The sequence below is a fragment of the Rhinolophus sinicus genome, linkage group LG07, assembly GCF_036562045.2.
Source record: "Rhinolophus sinicus isolate RSC01 linkage group LG07, ASM3656204v1, whole genome shotgun sequence".
Taxonomy (NCBI): Eukaryota; Metazoa; Chordata; class Mammalia; order Chiroptera; family Rhinolophidae; genus Rhinolophus; species Rhinolophus sinicus.
Genome location: NC_133757.1, coordinates 71,718,593 through 71,740,459, shown reverse-complemented (window position 1 = coordinate 71,740,459; position 21,867 = coordinate 71,718,593). Strand labels below are relative to the sequence as shown.

General features: G+C 50.3%; 2 protein-coding genes and 1 long non-coding RNA gene across 15 annotated transcripts in view; 2 read left to right on the top strand and 1 right to left on the bottom strand.

The window, feature by feature from the left end:
* RFX2 (regulatory factor X2) overlaps nucleotides 1-3,410 on the top strand; it is a 93,499-nt gene extending 90,089 nt beyond the window's left edge. For all 6 annotated transcript variants that reach the window (XM_019710824.2, XM_019710822.2, XM_074337670.1 and 3 more), the window contains 2 exons: nucleotides 1,106-1,148; nucleotides 1,664-3,410. In XM_019710824.2, the coding sequence (XP_019566383.2) occupies nucleotides 1,106-1,148; nucleotides 1,664-1,776 (156 nt within the window). In that variant the 3' untranslated portion in view covers nucleotides 1,777-3,410. The remainder of the gene's footprint in view (nucleotides 1-1,105; nucleotides 1,149-1,663) is intronic.
* Nucleotides 3,411-10,476: 7,066 nt separating this feature from the next.
* Nucleotides 10,477-12,080, bottom strand: LOC109434067 (uncharacterized). The gene is made up of 2 exons (XR_002135770.2): nucleotides 11,941-12,080; nucleotides 10,477-11,640 (listed from the first exon to the last, which is right to left on the bottom strand). It is a non-coding gene; the product is annotated as an uncharacterized LOC109434067 (long non-coding RNA).
* A 174-nt stretch (nucleotides 12,081-12,254) lies between these two features.
* RANBP3 (RAN binding protein 3) overlaps nucleotides 12,255-21,867 on the top strand; it is a 51,393-nt gene continuing 41,780 nt past the window's right edge. For 3 of the 8 annotated variants that reach the window (XM_019710778.2, XM_019710777.2, XM_019710776.2), the window contains exon 1: nucleotides 12,255-12,386. In XM_019710778.2, coding sequence (XP_019566337.2) covers nucleotides 12,365-12,386 — 22 coding nt within the window. In that variant the 5' untranslated portion in view covers nucleotides 12,255-12,364. The remainder of the gene's footprint in view (nucleotides 12,387-21,867) is intronic. The other 5 variants (XM_074337663.1, XM_074337662.1, XM_019710780.2 and 2 more) reach the window with 4 other exon arrangements.

Genomic DNA, 21,867 nt, shown 5'->3' with positions numbered 1-21,867 from the left:
GGCTGTGGGACTTTGCAGGGGAGGGAGGGGAGTGGGGGGCCATGGGGCAGCCTGCAGGGATGAGAGTGAGGAACGCTGAGCTTGACACAGTGGACGGTGGATCCCCAAAGAGCAAGCATTTTGCAGGGGGCTTAGGGTGGGAGCCCACAGACCTAGGTGCAGATTCTGGGTCCTCTGCCACTGCGACCCTAGGTATCTGTTCCTGCCTCTAAAATGAGGCCTCAAACACCTTATTTATTGTGGTAAAATACATATAAAATTTACAATTTTAACCATTCTGAAGTGAATAATTCAGTGGCATTTAGTATATTTGCAGTGTTGTGCAATGACTACCTGTATCTAATTCCAGAATATTCCATCACCCCAAAGGGAAACCTTGTCTTCAACAGTCATTCCCCATCCCCTACCCCAGTTCCTGGCAACCACGAATCCTCTTCATGTCTCTGTGGACGTGCCTGGTCTGGACATTTCACCTAAAATGAATCACTATGTGGCCTTGTGTGTCTGGCTTCTCTCACCAAGCACCGTGTGTTCAAGGTCCATCCATGTTGTGGCGAATGTCAGCACCTCCCTTCTTTTGATGGCTGAATGATAACCCAGTGTGTGGAGGGACCACATTTTGTTTATTCACTCATCCATGGATGAGTATTTGGGTTGTTTCCACCTTTTGGTGGTTGTGAATCATGCTGCGGTGACATTTGTGCACCAGTTTTTGTTGGAACACCTGTTTTCAATTATTTTGGGTATCTCCCCAGGAGCGGAATTGCTGGGCCACGTGGGGTTGTTTTGAGGAAGAAATTAGTTGATGCTTATATAGCTTTTGGTACATAATAAGCCCCTGATAAATGCCAACTATTCCTTGTCATTATTCAGAGGCCACAGCCTGTGTCCCCTTGCTGGTCTGAGCAGTCAGCACCCCCTCAACCCTCCAGCAGCTCACAGATACAGCCCAGACAGTGTCCGAGGGGACACAGCATCCGAGCCACTTCTCGTATCAGAACCCCTCACTTACAAAGCAGAAGCCCGTTGTAACTTGGTGGACATTGCTAACGTTCACCAGGACCCCCTCCGCAAAGGCCCCTGACTCTGGGCTTCTCTCTTTCAGTTCAACGATCTCGCCTCTCTGTCACTGACGCTGCTGGACAAAGGTGGGTGTGGCCGGGGCTTTCCCATGAGCCTCCCAGGGTCTGTTTCTCCTGCCGTTGGCCTAGCTCTTGGGCAGGTTGAGAGCCTCAGGAGCTGGCATCAAGATGGCGGGTGACACCCGGGTGGCAGCAGGTGGCCCAGTAGTACTTCTGCAGGACTGGCCCCTCCTGCTCACATGTGGCACCTCCTGATCCTGGGCTCCCCCATGGGGGCCCCGAGCAGCAGGGCCACAGCCAGCAATGGGGTAGGAGGGGGGATTTGCCGGGGCATGGGGCAGGCAGGGCAGAGGGCCTCCACCCCCAGCCCATTCCCTGCCCCACAGTTTGGGAGGATGAAGCACCAAGGGGGAACCTGCCCGGCATGTGACCCAGGCAATGGGCGTTGGTCAGGGAGAACCAGGTTAACCCAGACCGGAGCCCAGGCCTGTTCATGCTTGGGCACCTCTCTGAAGACGTGTTTCTCTTTCTCTCCGTCCTGTGGACCCCCAACCCCCTTATCCCCACCGCTGACCCCGCAGATGACATCAGTGAAGACCGGGGCAGTGAGGCCAATGTGGACGCCCGCAGCCTTGGCGAGCCCCTGGTGAAGCGCGAGCGCAGTGACCCGAACCACGCCCTGCAGGGCCTCTAGGGGGCGCCCTTCCCCAGGCCCCGCCCAGCCCCCTGAGACTCCACCGCAATCGTGCCTCCTCCGTGAAGTGACCTTGCCTCTGACTCCTGCTGTCAGAGGCCCAGCACGCCCTGGAAGGTCACGCTGTTCCTCCGGAAGAAAAACTTGTTCACCTTGCCACAGGCCACGCCTGATTCCGAGTGCCCGGGTTGTCTTTTCGTCCTGACCTCGTCCTCCCGTCTGCTGCACTGGGACCTTCCATGGAGTCCCCACGTCCCGCCAAGAGCTGGAAGGGCCGTGCGGGGTGGGTCGGCACTTGGGCACTAGGCTTCTCCTCCATTCAGCTTGGTCCAGTTTTCACCGTGATGTTTAAAATTCAGGCGGAGGCCGTAAAGGAAGGGTGTGGGCAGCTGCTGGGCAGTCCCGAGCTGGCCTCGTCCACGGAGCCCCCGCCCTGCTGCCCCTGTGGTGGGAAGGGACACTCTGTGCACCCCGTGGCCCCTGGGAGACAACCAGTCCGCACCTCCTGCCCTGCGCTGAGACAGGGAGGCCGCCCCACAGGGGCCCCAGCTCCAGATGCCAAAGGTCCCCAGAGTGTGGGCAGGCAGCCCACGGCCCAACGTGGCTCATGAAACAAGTCACAGAAACAGGCCCACTCGTGTCTTTTAAGAGTCAACACCAGACGTGTTATCAGCAATGGGAAGGACTGTGGTCAATCCAAGGTCACAGCCAACATGAAGCCAAACAGCTGGGTCTGGAACGTGTCTGTTCTGAGGGGGCCGGGAGGGCGGTCAGCATTTCAGCAGCGCCTTCAGAGGGCAGCCACCCACCAAGCTGAACAAACAGCCGTTCCTGCGGCCAGCTCCACAGAATCTTCCAGAACACCTGCCTTGCAATTGGTGATCCTGAGGCAGTGTAACCCCGGACAGGTCCCATCTTGAACTGCTCAAAGTCGAGAGTCTTCTCTGGGGACAAACATCCCAAGGACTGGCACAAACCTGACCTTCAAACTCCAGATCTGTGGCTATCATAACACGTGCACTTGCTTAGTTTAGCTCAGTGCAAGACTTATGTCCCCAAAACAACTGCAAAGAAGAAAGACAAACCTCTGGTCTAGGAAGCGCCATCTTATGAAATGCAATAGTTTCTCTTTTTGGAAATATGTTTATACGAATAGTTTCGTGCTCCAATTGTTATTAGAACGTTTCTTATGAATGTGTATATTGCAGTATATTCGGTCCCCAATATTGTTTTCTCGTTCACACAGAAGGTACTGATGGAAAGTCACGTGGCCTTTAAAAACCTTACTTCCCGTCAAGCAGGAGTGCTGTGCAGGCCTCAGCCCTCGCCAGGTGTGCAGGGGCAGCTGGGGGGAGGACCAGGAGATACACTGATTCTAGAAACCAGAAGTCCATGGTGATCAGTGTCTGTCTGCTCTTAGAGTTCAAGACTTAAATGAAATCAGACAGAAAGAATGTCTTTAAATACCCATCTCCTCCACGGGGAGGCATTGACGTTCTTGGATTGTAATGGCCTGCCTTTGCTTCCACATGTGGTAACCAGTACCAGCTGGGTTCTGCCTTACGCTCTGTCTGGTCCTTTGCACGATTCCATGAGGAGGACTACAAATGACAGTAAAGACACGAGCCTTCCAAGCCTGTTCTCATTTTTCATTGCAATAAACACATTTAATGTACCCATTTGGGGGTCACAGTCCACACTCCAGCCTCCACACCCCCCCCACAGTGGCTCTGCAGGATGTGGCCCCCCTTCCCAGCCTGGCCCCCAGCACTGCCCTCCCAACTCTCTGCAGAGAATCCCAGAAGGAGCAGGTTCTTCAAGCTTCATTTAGCAAGGCTAGCCCTGGGCCGGAAGTGGCAAGAAACAATCCTCAGCCAGGATGGTCAAGGCCATTTGTAAAGAGACTAGGCTCATTCAGACATGACAGAATGAAGCCACGCTCCGACGCTGATGCAACCCACCAGTTCTTGGGTTTATTCTGTAGGGCTGTGGGGCCAAACTCCAGAGTCCCCTAAAAAGCAGGGCTTGAGTTTGTTCCAAAATCGCCAATCCCTGAGCCCCATCTGCAGAGAGCCTGCCTCGTGGGATTGTAGGAGCCAGGAATCCATATTGCTGTGACCACCCCCTTCTAGGGGACTGTGACACAGACTCATAGGACTTTGAATAAACCCTGCTGAGGAGAGCAATGCGGTTCCTGGTCAGCCGCTCCTAAACGCTGCTTCTTGCTGCCAGGCCGTTGCCCCACATGCCCCCAGAGATGCTCAGCCTCAGCCCCAGCATAGGACCCTCTGTCCCAGGAAGAGGCCTTGGGACCCCCAGGTGACACTAAAATCACCTCACTTCCTTGGCCTGGGCAATCCAGGGCCTGTGCTTGGCTTAATGCTCTGCTGTCACCATCTTGAAATTTTCATTTTCCACTGGGCCCCACAAATTCTGTGGCCACTCCTGGGGAACTCCCTGCCCTTCCAGGCCTGACTCTGTACTGACTCCCTGCCAGGCTCTCGGAACTCAGACTCTCCCACCCTCTGGTGGTTCACATGTCAGTCCCCTGCAGCCCCTGAGCAGCACCAGCCCTCGCTCTGAACAGCAGCCCTCCCCCTCAGAGAGCCAGGCCTGTGTCAGGGAGGCAGGATCCTGGAGGACAGAGCCAGGCCCTGCCCATGGGGCCTGAGTGGCTGGTGAGGGAGTGAGCAGGGCAATATCTACGTGATTACTGTCCCAGGAGCCAGAGAGGAGATGAGGAGGGGAGCCTGCTGAAGGCCCACGGCCGTCAAGTCCCTCAGTGGGGCCACTGGGTGACCCCCAGGGCACAGGCACCGCACAACGGGCGCAGTCCCACCAAGAGCCTCTGGGAGTTTCTGCCTAATCACAGGAGCTCCATGATAGACATTTTGGTCCCATCTCCTCTTTTTTGATGATCTTCCAAGATAGGTGTCACCTCCATTGTACACATGGAAAAATTGAAGCTGCTGGCTGGAATGCGGACATGATGGCTGGAGCACCAACAGCCATCCTCGACTTCGAGGTAGATGTCATATAATAAGGATGGTGAAGCAATGAGACAGAAGCCTGGGTCCCTGCTGATATTACAGTCCTATTGGCCCCCTGTCAGAGTTCAATAGGCACAGTTGGGGAGGAGGGGCGATATGCAAGGGGACCTATAGATGTTCCTGCCTCCACAGACTCTGGAAGCAAAATATGAGGTGTACACACACACACACACACAGCAGCTGCAGACGTAACTCTCGTCTGCCTTGCTCAAGTCCATGTTTCCCAAACCTATCGCAGTGTACACTCGGCAAAAATCTAGTGAATGAGTGAGTGAATGAATGAGAAAGACTTCTGGGAAATGGTCTGGGAAGGAGGAGAGAAAACGTGGAGGAATGAGGAGGAGCAGGCAGAGTAAAGAAAATCAAACTCATTCAGGAGGCCACCACCAGAATTTTTTGATACCATCGAGCTGGACTTTAGAAAGACTGATTCTGGCAGGTGGGTGAAGGAACCGGAAGCAAGGGGGTCAATTAGGTACTTGTTAAGATCAGGTGAGTGGGGACAGTGGGAGTGGAACTGAAGTGGTAGTGAGGTGGAGAAGGGGGTGAGAGGCCTGCTAAAGCCGTATGCCCAAAGGCAGGCCAAGAGGGTTATGAAATCATGTTGGTGGCTTATAACCAGTTTAGTTTTCTTTTTAATGGACCAGGATAGAAATAGAAAATACCAGGAGTGTTGATGTAATAAAAATAAACATGGCTTTGTATACTCTTAATTTCAGGATATATGTATGTATGATACATACATATATGGTATTGGGCTGTAATGTGAAATGTAGTGAATATGCATACTTGGTGTGACAAGTTCACGAACTTGTTGCAAAGATGTTGCTTACCTTTCTTTTATTATCAGAGGGATTATTCATTATGAATTTGTACCAACTGGACAAACAGTTAACCAAGTTGACTATTTGGAAGTGCTGAAAAGGCTGTGTGAAAAAGTTAGACGACCTGAACATTTTGCCAACAATTCATGGCTCTTGCATCACGACAATGCACCAGCTCACACGGCACTGTCTGTGAGGGAGTTTTTAGCCAGTAAACAAATAACAGTATTAGAACACCCTCCCTACTCACCTGATCTGGCCCCCAATGACTTCTTTCTTTACCGAAGACAAAGGAAATATTGAAAGGAAGCTATTTTGATGACATACAGGACATCAAGGGTAATACGATGACAGCGCTGATGGCCATTCCAGAAAAGGGTTCCAAAATTGCTTTGAAGGGTGGACTAGGCACTGGCATCGGTGCATAGCTTCCGTAGGGGAGTACTTAGAAGGTGACCGAAGTGATATTCAGCAATGAGGTATATGGCACTTTTTCCAGGTGAGTTTCCGAACTTAATTGTCAGATCCCGTATGTATCAAACAGCACAATACCAGAGAGTAGTTCTCACCCTATTTTGAGGTCATGGGTCCCTTCTAGAATCCTCTGTGAGGACCGTCTGTGGGGTTTTGCTATCCAGCATCCATTCCACCTTCTTTTGAAATAACCTTTCTCCCATGGTGTTAAACACCATCTCTATGTGGGTGGTCTCACGTACTAAAGGAGACTGTTCCAGGTGGAGGAGACAGGTGAGCAAGGGGGCAGGAGGTAGAATGGGGCTGGAGGAACAACTGGGGGCAAGACAAGGAGGGCTTCCTGAGTCCTGGAGAGGACTTGGGGTTTCATTCCAGGATTGGTGGCCCATGAGTGAGAGGCCATGACCTCAAAATGGATTGAGAACTTACTTTCCTCATCCCTCAAATGTCCACTGGGTGTCTCAAATGGCATCAGAACAACAGCTGGGCACCTGGAGTCACTTGCTCAATCAACATCTGAACCTGATGGAGGCCTGAACACACAGAGGCAGGAAAATACCTGCCCTGCCCTGCCTTGCTGGATCCATCTTACACTCTCCTTGGATTCTGGGAGGCGAGCTGAGTGACTGAAAGCAATTGAAGTTTGGGCTTTCTCTGGGGAGGTGCCCCGCTGATACTGCTAATGGATTCTGTTGCCAAGACCCTCTAGGACTGCCCAGTTTCTCCTCTTTTCTCTTTGATCTTTTCAGCACCCTCTTAACTTTCCAGCAAATTCCCCCTTTGCTTACATTTGCCAGAGGTGGTTTTTGGAGTTTGCAACCAGTTTCCAAACCTTCATGGATCCTTCTTGGTCACCTTCAGGATCCATGAGTTTTGCAGGCAGGTTCAGAGGGGATCCTCAAACGCCCTGAAGCCCTCCTGGGACCCACACCCCGTTTTAGAGGCGGCGCAACCGTCCCGCTGGGAGCGTGATCCTCAGCGGGGCAGGCGCCGTGCAACCGACGCACGCTGCACCTCTGTTGGTGCAGCCAGCACCTACTGACCTGGTTCCCAGAGGATGCCAGACTTCAACTGATGCCGAGCCTTTTGAGTCCCCGTTAAGTGTAGTTACTGAGAAAGAATGAACTGCTGCTTCTGGAGCCAGTTTCAACTCATCCAATCCTCTGCCGCCCCCCAGTGGTCCCTGTGTGATACTGCCTCTTCCTCTCAGCGCGCGGACACCGCGGGCTCCGATTTTGTCTAGAATTAAGGTGGTTTTGTTTATTAAATTGCAGCAATGCCTGGAAAGACCACCAGAAACAGAGTGAAAAAGCTAGCTTCCTCTTCCTTCCCTCTGCCTCTCCTCCTCCTTCTCAAATATTCCCTGTTTATTTGTCTCGCTGCTGGCTAATAATTACAAAAGGAAAAGTAGTAACCTGGCGGACACCATCTAAAATCAAGTGAGCTCAGCTCTCATCAGTAATGGCACAAAGTGACATCACGTGCCTCCTGCTAGGGTGCACAGAGAAAAACACACCAATCGCAACTTATTCCTGCCCAACATGCATTATGTGAATTTAATCAGGAGGAATCATCAAACAAACCCCAAATCGAGGGCCTTCGACAAAATAACCGGGGCAGTACTCATTACCAGTATCATGGTCAAGAAAAAATAAGACTGAGAAATTGAGCTCGACTAAAGGAGACTGAGAAACAACATCTAAATGCAACGGGGGATCCTGGCCTGGTTCCTGGAATAGGAAAAAAACATTAGTGATGAATGGATGAAATTTGAATAAGGGTCGTATATTAGTGAACGAACGGTATTGCATCGGTGTGGATTCCTGGTTTTGATCATTGCGCTGTTTACGTAAGCTGTTAATATTGGGAGAAGCTGGGTGAAGGCTATATGAAATGCTTGGTACTATTTTTGCAACGTTTTGGTATGTCTGAAATTATTTTAAACTGAAAGTTGAAAATTTTTTTAATTACAAAATATACAGTATTTCCTCACAATTCCATACTATATTTAACTGCTGCAAAATATGGGAGGGAAGCTGGTGAAACCAGGGAGTCAGGGGTCCCCCTCTGTGCCAGCCCTGACCACCTTGGACATTCAGCCGTCAGGACTGAGGGAGGGCAGGGCAGGGGAGAGTGCTGAGCTGAGGAGGCAACCAGCATGGCTTCCCTCCATCCCCGCCTGACTCTGAGCTTCTGAGGGAGGGAACTGTATCTGATTCATCTCTGGGTCCTCCACCTCCGTGTGGCACAGAGCAGATACTTCACATGCTGGCTCCCTGCCCACGAGGGGAGATGAGAACTGAATTACAGCTCTGAGGGCCCTTTTTCCTGGAGCCTGACTGCAGAAGTCATTTTCCACCTTGGCTGTGGAAAAGAAAGTTCACAGTTCTTAAAGCTCAGCTCAGGCTGAGGGGCTCTCAGACTTGTCTCCTGGTAACCCAGCAAGGAAACAGCAGGCAGCGGAGAGGCCGCTCAGCAGTGTAAGGTAAACCACTTAGATCCCTCCGCTTCCCACTGGTGATCCTTGTCCTAGGACAGACTCCAGACTCCTCGCGGTGGCCTACAAGACCCTGCCCACCCCTTCCTCACCTCATCTCCTCACTCTGCCCTGGCTACACTGAGCTCCTCCAGCTCACCAACCTGCTTCCTGCACCAGGACCTCTGCACTCACTGTTGTCTGGAAAGTTTCTCCTGCAGATCTACTAAAATGTCACCACCCAAGGGAACTTCCCTGACCAGCCAATCGAAAGTGTCCCGTTTCTGTCACTGTCACACTAATGCTGTTTTCTTTGTAGCACTAGTCACTATCTAATTATTTTGCTTACCTGTCTATTGTCAGTCTCCCCACAGCAGAATGCAAAGCTCTGGGAAGGCTGTCTGGTTTGTCCTGGGCCCCAACCTGTAAAGCAGTTTCTGATGCAGAGCAGGTCTGCTCGATATATTGCTGCATAACAAATACCCCCCCAAACCTAGTGGCTTATAACAGCAGCCATCATTTATCTTTCATGGTCCCTGTGGGTGAGGAAAGGGATGTACTAGGCTGGCCAGTTCTCTCGGGATTTGTGGTCTCAGCTTCCTTACAGCATGGCAGCCTCAGGACAGTTGGACTGCTTACAAGACAGCTGAAGGCTTTAAGAGCATGTGTTCCGGCAAAGCAGGCAGAAGTCACATCCTCTGTCCCTGTTATGACCTCACCTTGTAGGTTAGTGTCATTTCTCCAGTATTGTTATTGATGGGCCTGTAACAAGCACAGCCTCAAAGGGAAGGGAACAGAGACCTCACCTCCTGCTGGGAAGTGGGTCAAAGAATTTGGGGCCATATTTTAAAACCACCACAGCAGGTGATCAATAAATATTTGCTTAATAAATAAACATTGACTAAATTGTTACAGACCAGATTTAAAAAGCAAAGGAGGCCAAAGGGGCCCAATGTTGGCCGCCGCTGGCACTGTGACGAGAATTGTGAAACCAGTGGAAATTCAGTTGGCCTGCTAGCATCCCTTAATGTGCCTTGAAAAACCACAACTAGGTTATATTTAGCAAGTGATGACATGTTGCTGGGAGTTCCCCAAAGTGTGGGATGACTGTGGCGTATGAAATGACTTTAGGAGACATGTAGACATGGCATTAAATGACACCAGATCACATGGATTATAGTTATCCCATTTCCAATTCTCTTTCACGCCTTCTCATCATGTCAAGGAGAAAGTTCAGTTGACTGCTAATATACCTAAATCCCTCTCTAATACTTTTGCTAATCTCTCTTTACATCAAGGAAAAAGCAGGCTTGGGGCTCAGCACCTTGGCAGATACAGTATCTACCCAGAATTTAAAAACCTTATTTTGTTTTCCTGTTTATTTCTACAATGATTTCTTATTCATGGCTTTGTGGTTTCCTATTTTTTGTGTGTGGTTTTCTATTTTAAATGGTGACATACAGTATCTATTTAATGTAAATTTAAACCGATAAAAAGACAAAGAAAAATATTAAGTTCATTCAAGGTCAGAGGGTTCAGATTTAGCAAAGGCCAAGGAGACTTACCCAAGAGAAGTTACATGTAATGAAATATAATGAATATAATGAAACCAACAAGTTAGAAATGAGAAAACCTAAGTCCATGCACTGCGGGCCACCAGATGGACTTGACGATCCCCGGGGACCTTTCCAGCATTGACCTTCTAGCTATTCCTGGAGAATTTCTAACTCAAGGTCTGTGGCTTGTGTTTCTAGCCTGGTGGAGAAATCTAGGGTAGCAGAATTCGGGTGTCTATTAAATAAAGTTGAGGGGAATTTTAATAGTTATTAAATATACCCCCATCCCCAACAATACCAAGAAAATCAGCACTACAAACCAGGGTTCAATTTATTGTTTTATTGTCTTGTAGACTTAAGAGATAGGAGAATATCAGTAAGATTTATAATAAACTATACACACAGAGACACATATACATACATACATACTGCACACACATTCTCTCTCAGAGCAGTTGTTTAACATTTACCACCCCCACACACACTGATTGTACAGATCTCTACAGGACAACAATGTAGATACATGTGTCCTAGATTAGAGGTTGGCAAACTTCTATAAAGACCCAGATAGTAAAATTTTAAGTTTTGTTGGCCAGAGGCTATTAAAAGGACTTAGCTTTGCTGTTGCCGCTGGAAATCGGCCACACACAATATGTAAATTGAGTTAAGTATGGCTGTTTTCAAATAAAACTTTATGGACACCGCAATTTAAATTTCATACAATTTTCACATGTTATGAGATATTACTCTTCTTTTTTTTCCAACAATTAAAAATACCATTCTTCATTCACAAACCAGATGTGGCCCATAAGCTATAGGATCTCCTGGTTTAGATCACTCTGGAGGAGGCGTGGAACTGGGACTCAAATCTAGGTGAGACATGGGACACAGTTCCAAACAGAGGGATCAACGAAGGCAAAGATCCTGAGGCTGGAAGGAGTTTGGTGTGCTCCAAGGATGGAAAGACCCATGTGGCTGAACCGCAATGAGCAAAGGGAAGCACCAGGGCAAAGCACAGCCAGGGGGCTGTGTAGCCTCAATAAGAGGTTTAGGATTGATTCTTAGCAGAAAGCCCCTTGGAAGCCTTAAGATGTGCTCTTCATCTAATTTACATTTTTTAAAGATTCCTCTGCGTGCTGCTGTGTGCAGAACAGAGACTGGACCTCTGGAAGCATGAACGGAAGGAGAGAGGGAGCCATCCAATCTTCCCGGATAAAGATGAGGATGGTCTGGCCTGGGGTGAAGACAGTCCAGCTGGTGAACGGGTGGATCTGGGCTGGATTGTGGAGATGAGGCAGAGCCCACAGGGTGTTCTGAGAGAGTCATAGCAGGTTGAGTCAAGAAAGAGTCCAGGGTGTCCAACATTCTCACATCTGCCTGTGGGATTCATCAGCCCATTTTACAGAAAAAACTCGAGGCCCTGCTCCGTGGCAGGCGTTGTTCCCTTCAGAGCGTCAGGGTCTGGAGGTCCTGGAACTCTCATTCTGGTGGGTCAGAGAGATCAAGTCCCTTGCGCTGGGTCTCCCTTCCTGTGCCCCACTACCCCCACTGACACAAACCCCTTTGGTCAGTAATGTTTAACCTCTGACCTCTGCTTCCCCCTCAACCACAGCCACCTCCCCCATGTGGCCTCAAGAAAGCATTTGCCCAATGTACTTGCCCCTTAGAAGGGGAAGCTTAAGCCTGAGGTGACAGGGAGCCCCAAAACTGTCCGGCAGGCCTGCCCCTCTGGCCTCCAGCCTGCGTGTGTGGAAAGTACCCCCTCCGCAGACCCAGGGATTTACCTAGAAAAAGGCCTCGATCGCAGCGCCCTAGATGGCTCACTCTCCCACCACGGGGATCCCACGGTAAACAAGCAAAAAGCAGGGGCGTCAAGACCCAGTGCCCGCCGTGCACGCTCACAGAACGCTCGTTCCGTATTGCCCGCGACGCGCGGGAGAGCCACTGCGCATGCGTCCTGCCCTGTCCATACCCCTCGATCGGCGGGAAAAGGAGGCGGGGACGGTTAGGGCGCAGGCGCGTGCTCAAAGCTTGGCCAGGCCTGACCGCGATCGGGAGCTCGACTCCGCACCCGACTCAGCACGCAGGCGCGAGCTGTCCGCTTCGCTCGGAGTCGGCTAGGGAAGTGCGCACGCGCGGGAGTTTCTGGCAGAAAGCAAGCGAGCCCGGGCCGGCGCGGGGCCTTGTGGGAGGGCTTAAGGAAGTAAAATGGCGGACCTGGCGAACGAAGGTAGGGGAGGCGCCGTCGGGGGCCAGCTGGCGGTCAGGGAACGGGCGGAGGGAGGTCCAGGGGCCACAGGTGCGACGGGTGAGCACCCCGGAGTGCTGGGGACCCATCTGCTCTGGGATAGTGGCGCAGCGGGCCTCGCAGCCGCCCCCCATTGCGTCCCTTCAGGCCGGGCTCACCAGCCCGGCCCATCACTCCCGGCAGCCCCGACCCTGCCACGGTCCGGCCAGAGAGCCGGGGAGGCCGCTGGGGCCGCGGCTCTGAGGCCCTTCCGCCTTGCGGACCAGGCCGTAGGCTGAAGGGGGTGGGAGGCGCGGCGCCAGCGCCTCGGTCTCCGATGTAAATAGACTTCTGGGCCTGGTGGTGGGCCCTGCACGCCACACTCCCTCCCCGCCCCCTCGTTCCCAGGGACCGGGGCTTTCCCCCTTTCCTGGCCTGGCTGCCGAGCAGGCCCACCCCCTAGTCCTGTGGGTTCTCATCCTCTCCGGGCCTGCCCAACTCCAAAACGGAGGACGCCAGGTTTGTTTTCACCCCCCACGCCGAACTCGGCCCCCAGTTCTCCCGGTTCCGTCGTAGTGACCTGAGAGTCGCTCCTCACCTCCCTGCGTTTTAGGCCCGGCCGCAGGATGTGGGCCGCTGAAAGCCCTGGTTTCTCTTTGGCCCTTTTTGCTGCGCTTGCAGAGAGAGACAAACACAGAGACTGTGCGATTCCCTCCTCTGCGGAGCGCTGACATCCCACCTGAGCGTTTTTGACAAGGTTACAGTTAGAATCCCTCATAGAAAGCACTCCATAAGCCGATGTCTGCTTAAATCAACAGTGGTGTTGGTATCGCTGTAGCTTCGGGACTTCCGAGGCCTATTTTTAGTTCCCTCCGTTTCTAGGTGCACAGCGACAGGCGCGCTATTTCCCTGCCTGGTCCTGATTCCCTCCCTATACCATGCTCCCAGCTATCCAAGGGTATCCTGAGGTTTCCAGACTGAACTGCACGAATGCATGAATGATAGTGATAAATGCTCACCCTGGTGGAGCTTTTGGGATGGTACCAAATATTGTTCAAGTCTTGATCACGGTATGTTACCTTGGTTAATACTCATCCTCAGAAACTCCATGAAGTAGGTAGGTAGTGTAGTTCCGTGCACTTGGTGAGAAAACTGAGTGACTAGGTTACTTGTCCAAGGCAGACCACACAGTAAGGCGCAGGGATGTGAATCAATGAGGTCAGAACCTTCTACCCTCTTTATCTTACAAAAGATATGCGCATAAAATATGTCATTTTATGCACATATCTTTTGTAAGATAAAGGAGCCCATAGAGGATTGAGCATTCCATTCATAAGATCCATTTAAAGGCAGAAGAGGGACTGGACGAATGGGAATCAGTATGACATAACTGTGTATATTTACATCTTCGACCCATTCAGTTTCTTGATCTCAAGGCTCAGATATCCAGCATCATATTCAGCATCTCCATTTGGATGTCTAATAGGCATATCAAACAAAATCCCTGTCTTTCCTCCAGAACCTGTCCATTCCACAGTCTTTCCCCCAGTGTAGTAAATGGTAAGTCCGTTCTTTGAATCAGGCCAACACCTTGAAGTCACCCTTGACTCCTCTCTTTCTCTTACATACCACAGCAAATCTTGTCAGTTCTTCCTTCAAAACATTTCCAGAGGGTGACCACTTACCACCAACACTGCTGCCCCTTGGGCTTCCCTTCCACCCTTAACACCTATCAATTGCTCAACCCAAAAACCAGAGTGGCCCCTCCAAGCCTCCCTGTCCTCTTTTCCCACCACTCTCTCGCTGACTCTGGCTTTCTCACTGTCCCTTGAGTGGTCTCTATACTCCCTCCTTTATGCCTTTGGACCTGCTGGTTCCTCTGCCTGAATCAGTTTTACGACATTTATCCCCATGGCCCACTCCTTCACTTTATAATATTTAATAATATTACTTTATTATTGAGACTTTCTCTGGCCACCTATTTTAAATTGTATCCACATTCCCTATCCCCTTTATCCTTCTTTATTTTACTTCACAGCACTTATTACCATCTGGCATGCTAAGTTTACTTGTTTGTTCAACTACTACCCTTCTGTTAGAATATAAGCTCCATGAGGGCAAAACCTTCCGTCTGTCATGATCACTGATGGATCCCTTACACCTAAACAGTTCCTGGCACAGAATAAGTATCCAAGAAATGTTTGTCGAATGAATGAATGAATGAATGAATGAATGAATGAATGAATTCATCAGTGAGGACCTTTATTGTGAGGTATACTTTGAGCATAAAGGGAAAATTACGGATTCCTATTTTCCAGGGATACCATTTCTAGCATATACACTGACACATGAGCTGTCAATTGTAAACTGCATAGTTGTAGAGTAAGTGTAAAATAGATAATGGAATGCTTTGTACTTAAAATTTTTGCCTAATAAAGGCCTCACTCACCTACCGTGTTTCTCTGAAAATAAGACCTAACTGGAAAATAAGCCCTAGCATGATTTTTCAGGATGACATCCCCTGAACATAAGCCCTAGTGTGTCTTTTGGAGCAAAAAGTAATATAAGGTCTGGTCTTATTTTCAGGGAAACACAGTAGTACTTTGCCTTTGATACTAGTTGTGGCATAGTTGTCCTCAGGAAATGTTTGTGCCTCACATATCCCTGCCATCCTTTAATTGGTCATTTCTTGACTCCATTTGTGGATTTGGCTTGGATGTTTAATTTCTTATCCACTGTGTAAGCTAAGATTCCTTGCCATGCCTTTTGAAGCTTTAGAGACTACCCCATCAGTGTGCTTTCCCGCTTGCTATTTAAGCTCCAGACGCCCTCTTGGCTAATGTCTTTCCAGAGTGGGATCCTAAGCTGGTCCCTCCTCACACCCTCGGCCTCTCTTCTCTGGGCTATTGCCACCTCTGTGTGAGTCCGAAGCAGTAGCTGGCCACCAGGGCTGGACATTAGGATGTCCTGGAGAGCTTCCTTAAAATCACAAATGCTCAGTCCTCACAGCCACCTGTTCTGATTCTGTGAGGCATTGGGTGGGCCCTGGGCATCTGTACAGTTAAAAAGCAGAACAGGTGACCCTGATATGCAGCCAGGGTTGAGAACCACTGGTTTGAGTGGGAAAGGTTAGGAGTTCTTTCGTACAAAGAAACATTTCCAGTGGTGTATCCAATGCAGCATCTTGATGGCCCTCATTGCCTTGGTGATCTCTTCAGGGATGGTGACGGCAACTCCCACAGCCCTTCCTTGGTAGCCCTGCAGCCCATGACTTTTAAAGTCCAGTTGAAATGCTTCTCCCCTAGGAGAGAGAGAGAGAGAGAGAGAGAGAGAGAGAGATTTACACTTGTAGTTTTTTGGATATTCTCTTCTGCTTGAAATGTCGCTGTTGATACATCCCACACTCATTACTCATCCTATCTCTGGAGTTATTCTGCATTGTAGACCAACATCAGGATTTGAAGGCAGCATTTTGACCCTGGTAAAGTAAAGAAGAATGGGAAGGGGGTGAATAAAATGTATTTGAGCAGAGTGTATTTGAGCTGTAGGGATTCTTGGACTCTAGATTCCAGCATTAAAAGGCACCACATCCACATGAAGCCTTGCTGACCTATGGACATGCGTGGTAGAAATCAGAGATGGTAAAAGCAGGTAAAAACTTTAGCCCTGTTGACATCTGGGGCCGGTGATTCTCTGTCATGAGGCTGCCTGGTGCCTTATAGGATTTTTAGCAGCGTAGCGGCATCCCTGACTCCACCCATAAGATGCCAGTAGCACCCACCGTCTCCTGCACTCCTACCCCAGCAATCATAACAGCCAAAAATGTCTTCAGACAGTGAAATGTCTGGGGACAGGGAGTGAGGGGGACAGGGAGTGAGGAGAACCACCGGCACTTGAGACCCACTGGTATAAAGCAGTGGTGGGGCACAGGCTTTGCCTTATAAACAGGATTTGTTTTGACTCTGCCTTATAAAAGGCAAATTCTTAGCCCTTTTGAGCCTCAGTTTCCTCACCAGTAGAATGGGAATAATGATGATCACATCTATCTCATGGTTGCTGTGAGCATTGGATGGATTAATGCACGTAAATTATTTAGCGCCTGTGTCCACACACAGTAATAAACAGTAAATGGTAGTATTTTCACTACAGTGGCCTCATATTGTAGACACATTTAGCTTAAGTGCTCAGCTCAGCAGAAATTGTTAAAAAGTGAGTCTGAATAGTGTGGGTGAGTCTACCCCACTGAATGAGCTAGCCCTTGGGGGAGCTTATAATGGGAGGTCAGCGGGAGCTGGGCCGGCGGACCTCCCAAGTTTTCCTTCTTGCCTTTCGTTGCATAATCATCTAGCTGTGGGTTCTGAGCCTTGTCACTAGACCTTTGGGACCAGATCAGTCTGTGTTGTGGGGCTGCTCTGGCCCTGACCCACTATATGCCAATAGCACCCTCCCCACTCCCCCAGTTATGACAACCAAAAACATCTCCAGACATTGCCCAGTATCCCCTAGGGGGACACAGTTGTCCCCAGTTGAGAACCACTGATCTAGCTTGACCAAGTGTCCGTCTAGAGATTTTTCAAGGCTGGTTTGGCTTTCCTCAGTTTTCATGTTGTTGATGGCAAAGGTGGCTGGTACTGACTTGGCAGAGCTTTGGTAGCTCTCCATGGTACTTTGAAGCAGTCAGGAGGCAGATGCGTTTGTGTCGTTATCTATTCAGGACCTAGTGGCAGTGTGGGCGGCAAGCAGTTCTTTGTTTGAACGGGACTTGTTTCTGCCACCTGTGGGCAGTAACCTTCCTGTGGTCCCGTGGAGTCCCGTTTAGTGTGACTGCAGTACTGCTGGGTAGCAAACTAGATGCACAGTGCCTCCGAGGGCAGCCCCACGTGGGCACAGTTTACTTGGTTGTCTTGGCACGTGATGCTATTGCACAGCATTCACTGTGGGTCTTAACCCTGGTTGCGCGTCACACTTATTTAAGGAGGTTGTGGAGGAAACTGGAAACTGATGCCTGGGCCGCACCCTCAGAGGTTGTTGTGGGGTCCAGGGGGTCTGTCGTTTTAAAAAGCCCCACAGGTGTTTTATGACATGAAGCCAGAGTCGAAAACTTCAGGCAGAACTTACCAAGTTGTTTCAGGGGTGAGCAGACATGCTTAATTTGGCCCATTTAGGTTTTTCTTTGTTTTTAATTAGGAGCCAACACTTAAGAATTCTGAGGTTTCTGGGGGGGAAAATAAACCAGGTTTCTGACTTCTCTTGAAAAACCAGGGCCAGCCCCGGCCTGCATCCCTGCACAATATGACTTGCCAGGGCTGAGGAGCAGCCGCTACCCCTAAGGTACACTGTGTGCCGCCGACCCCCAGTCCCTGCCGAGTGTGGGGCCTGCCTGCCTGACCTGGGTTGGCGTTTGGGTTTCCACCCCGTTGGACTCCTCTAGACGTAGTTCTTCCCACTCAGGGTACGTTTTACCAAAGAACCCAAGCAGAGAGCTGACAACCTGCAGTTAATGCAGGAGTCAGTGGCCTCGAGTACTAGTACTCAGCGCAGCGTGTGGTGGCGGTTCTCCAGCATGGCCCAGGATCCCCAGGTGTCCCCACCTTTTCCAGGGGACTGTGAGTTCAAAACTATTTTCCTAACAATACAAGGCCATCATTTGCCCTTTTCACTCTCATTCTCTTGTGAATGGGCCGTGGAGTTTTTTCCGGAGATTATAATAGCGACAGATGGACTGGAGAAGCAGATAAGAGAATCTAGCTGTCTTCTATTAAGCCAGACATTAGACAGGTTTGTCAGAATGTAAAATAATGCCCCTTTTCTCACTTTTTTCCCCAAAAAATAGTTACTTCTCATAAAACTATTATTTAGGTAATCCTTTACTGACTTAAATAAGTTAACTAGTGTTGACATTTTCTTAGTTTTAATTTCTAATGTGGTAAGTATCAGAAGCTGTATCCCACATTTACAAAAGCTCTTAGAGATCCTCAATAATTCACAAGTTTGAGAACTGCTGGCATGTGATAGCGGAGCCCCAGTGCAGAGGGCCTGAGTGGGGCCTGCAGGGAGACCCACGTGGGTTTCTTCCCTGTCTCTCCAGCTCCAGGGGAATTTTAAACTGGGAGGAGTGAGTGGCAGGCCGTGGTAGATAATTTGTGGCCCAGTGGGAAGTGCCTGGATTGACTGTCCTCGGTTTGTTTCTTGCCTCAGCCACTTACTTGTTTGACCTCAGTTCCTGCATCTGTGGAACGGGAATGAAGCTGATCAAGTCTGAGGGTTGTATGAGAGAAAACAGGTCGGGTCATTGACACCGGCATGTGGGCCATGTCAGTTACGACTGCTGTTCCTCTTCTGCTTGGGTGCCTGGGCAGAGAAAAAGCTCCTTTGGGGTTGTAGCCGCGTTTCTCCACCTCAGCAGTACTGACAGGGGTGCTAGTGGGGGCTGTCCTGGGCATTGTGGCGTGTTTAGCAGTATCCCTGACTTCTACCAAATGACACCATGGCACCCACCTACCCCCGTCATGACAAGGAAAAATATCTCCAGATAATTGTCAGCTGTCTCCTCAGGGGCAGAATCACCCCCATTTGAGACTCCCTAGCCCTGGCTTAGGGTATTCCATTGCCCCCACCCCCACCCCCACCGCAGGAGATTCTGGGTTCTGTAATTATCTGATCTACTAAATCCTAGTCCTGCATACATTTAAATACGCACACTGAGTGGGGAGGGAGAAAGGAGGTAACTGAGAAGCTGGGATCTCCCTGGTTTGTGCCATCTGACACATCGGGAACTGATTCTGGTGTATGATGCGAGTTACTGCTCTGACTCGGTCTTCTTCCAGAGAATGAATGCAGGGTTCCTCAACCCCGGCACCACTGGTATTTGGGGTTGATCGTTCTCTGTGATTGGAGGACCATCGTGCGCATCACAGGATGTTAGTCAGCATCCCTGGGCTCCGTTTCCTCGATGCCATTAGCAATTGCTGCCCCTGGTGATAACCAGAAATGTCTCCAGACATTGTCCATTGCCCCGGGGGGGGGGGGCGACAAAATCACCCCTAGTGAGAACTCCTGAGCTGTAAGATTAAATAAAACTATCCAGGAATAAATTGTTTGCCAACTAGAGCTTAGGACTCACCCTTCTGACGTTTCTTTTCCATTGTGGCCTTTTGGCCACTAAGTAGGCTTCGTGGGCTTCATAGCCCTGTTACTAAGGAGGAACAGTGTTTTCCCTGACCTTTCAGGTCCAAGGTGAGGTCCTGACCGAATGTCGGAGCTGGAAAGCACCTTCAGAGGTGCTCCGGGTCCAGGCTGTTTTATTTCACGAGGGGTGGAGGGAGGGGGCCAGCTGGGGCCCAAGGCCATGTAAGCAGGGACAGTCGGCCGGTACCAGCGTGCCTACCGCCAGCCATTGGGTCGAAGAGCTTGTGGTCATCCTTTCTAGTGGATCAGTACTGTCAACTTAATGGGCACTTGTCCTCCTGAAAACTGACCCATGTAGGGCACTACGTCTGCTCTCACTGTGGCACAGAAAAATAGGGACTTGCAGAGAAGGGAGTAAGTACTCCATGCATGTGTTTAGAAAGCAGACCTTGCTTCTGCAGTAAGTTTAAAATGCCTTGGCCGAGTTTGCCACTCAGAATTTTGGAAGATTTTGGACCCAAAATTAATACCTGTGTTGCATCTGTCACAGCAGCATGGGAGTGGGAAAAACAGTTCTTGCAAGTTTGGCTTTCTCAGGTGGCAAGAGCGAGCAAACAGACTCCCCTTTGCTCGGAGGAGAAAGACTTGTACAGCGTTCACAGTGGTGGCTGCGCCTGGGTTACTCAGCATCAGTGCCACGGCAGAGGGCACCCTGCTTGTGGAGTCTTCTTGGCAGAGGAGTGAGAATTATTTCAGCTGCCAGCATCTGCCACTGACAGACCTTCACAGCCTCATGACGGTCATCTCGATCCCCACACCTGAGGGGCCAACAGGCTCTGTCTCCAAAATCCTCCACTCCATCCACTCTGGCCTGTCTCCAAGGCCACAAGCCTCGCCTGAGCCATCACTGTCACTGCCACTTCTCACCGGGACAGACTCCCTGGTCCCCTTGCCTCTGTTCCTGCCTCCCTGGCATCAGTCTCCTCACCTCTCCCAGGGTGGTAATCGCCAACATTTTGTTCCGGAACTTTCCTAACACACACGAAGAGGAAGAAGCACACGAGGACCATGGCCAGTGGGTCTGTTAGAAATGTAATCAGATCGCGTCGCTCCCCCACTTGTCCTCCTCCCCTGGTCTCGCTTACACAGGAGCGGGCCAGACTCCTCATCACGGCACCCCCTCCCCAACCTCACCTCCCACCTTTCCTGTGGAAACTCTCAGCCATGTTGGCCTCCAGGTTCTTTCTGTCCTTAGGACTTTCGTACCTGGGGTTCCCTCTGTCCAGTATATTTGGCCTTTACCCGCTCACTCCTTTATGTCTGAGGTTCAGCTGTCACCTTGGAGAGGCCTTACCTCCCCCTCTCCCTGCAGTGCCGTCTACCTGTCACTCCCACCTCTTGCTGTAGCTTCCTTATAGCACCCATCTCCAGAATTGTCTGATTGTCTCCCATGCCTCTGGGAACTTGTTTGTTTTCTTTTCCCACTAGAAAGCTGTGCCCTCGTGGGCCTTTTGTCTGCAGTGCTGAGCAGGGTGCCTGGCACATAGTAGGTGCTCAGTAAATCGTGCTGCGGGGAGCAAGGCTTGTCTAGTTGGCCCCATCACATCTCGCCCCAGTGAATCCCTCAGCCTCAGAAGGTCTTGCGAGGTGCTGAGCTGCTGAGTGTTTGTGTTGCGGTGTCCCAGCGTCCAAGCAGCTCTTGGAAGGGCCAAACCCTCCTTCAAACATGAGGCATTTGTCACTGTCGAGAGCCCAGGGGCTGGGGACAGTCTTTGAATCCAAGCCCCATACTTTAAGGCGGCATCAAAGTATTTGCAGTTTTCTACGTGTAGTTACAATAATGATGACACCAGTGTAGAATTCATATTTTGTGCCAACCACTTTATATGCATCACTTCATTCAGTCCTTCCCAAAACTGCCTGGGACAAACCATCCCTGTTGAACAGACGAGGACAGTGTATGGAGAACGGGAGTTAACTTGCCCAGGGGCCCAGCCACAGTGGTTGAGGCCAGTTTGAATGCACACAAAAACCAGAGCCCGCATTCCTGAATTTCATCACTTTCGGTCTGCAGCCTCAGCAAAAGTTATGTAGTCCTTAGATTTCCTTCCCGTGAGGGGATGTCTGTAGCCTTGACTGGAATTTTTCTCCAGTCTTTAGCCTCTTGTACTTCACCTTGGCTGTGCTGGGGTTGCGCCCTCTGGTAGCAGAGTAGAAAAATGCTGTCAAAGCTGGATCCCCAAATTTCTCAGTAGTTTTAGGTGAAGTCGCCGACTTTGTATGATCTATTGAATAGGTTTATGGGGTTTCTCTTGGATTCACGGCACAGAGTTCCCCCAGAAGCATAGTCTGGGTG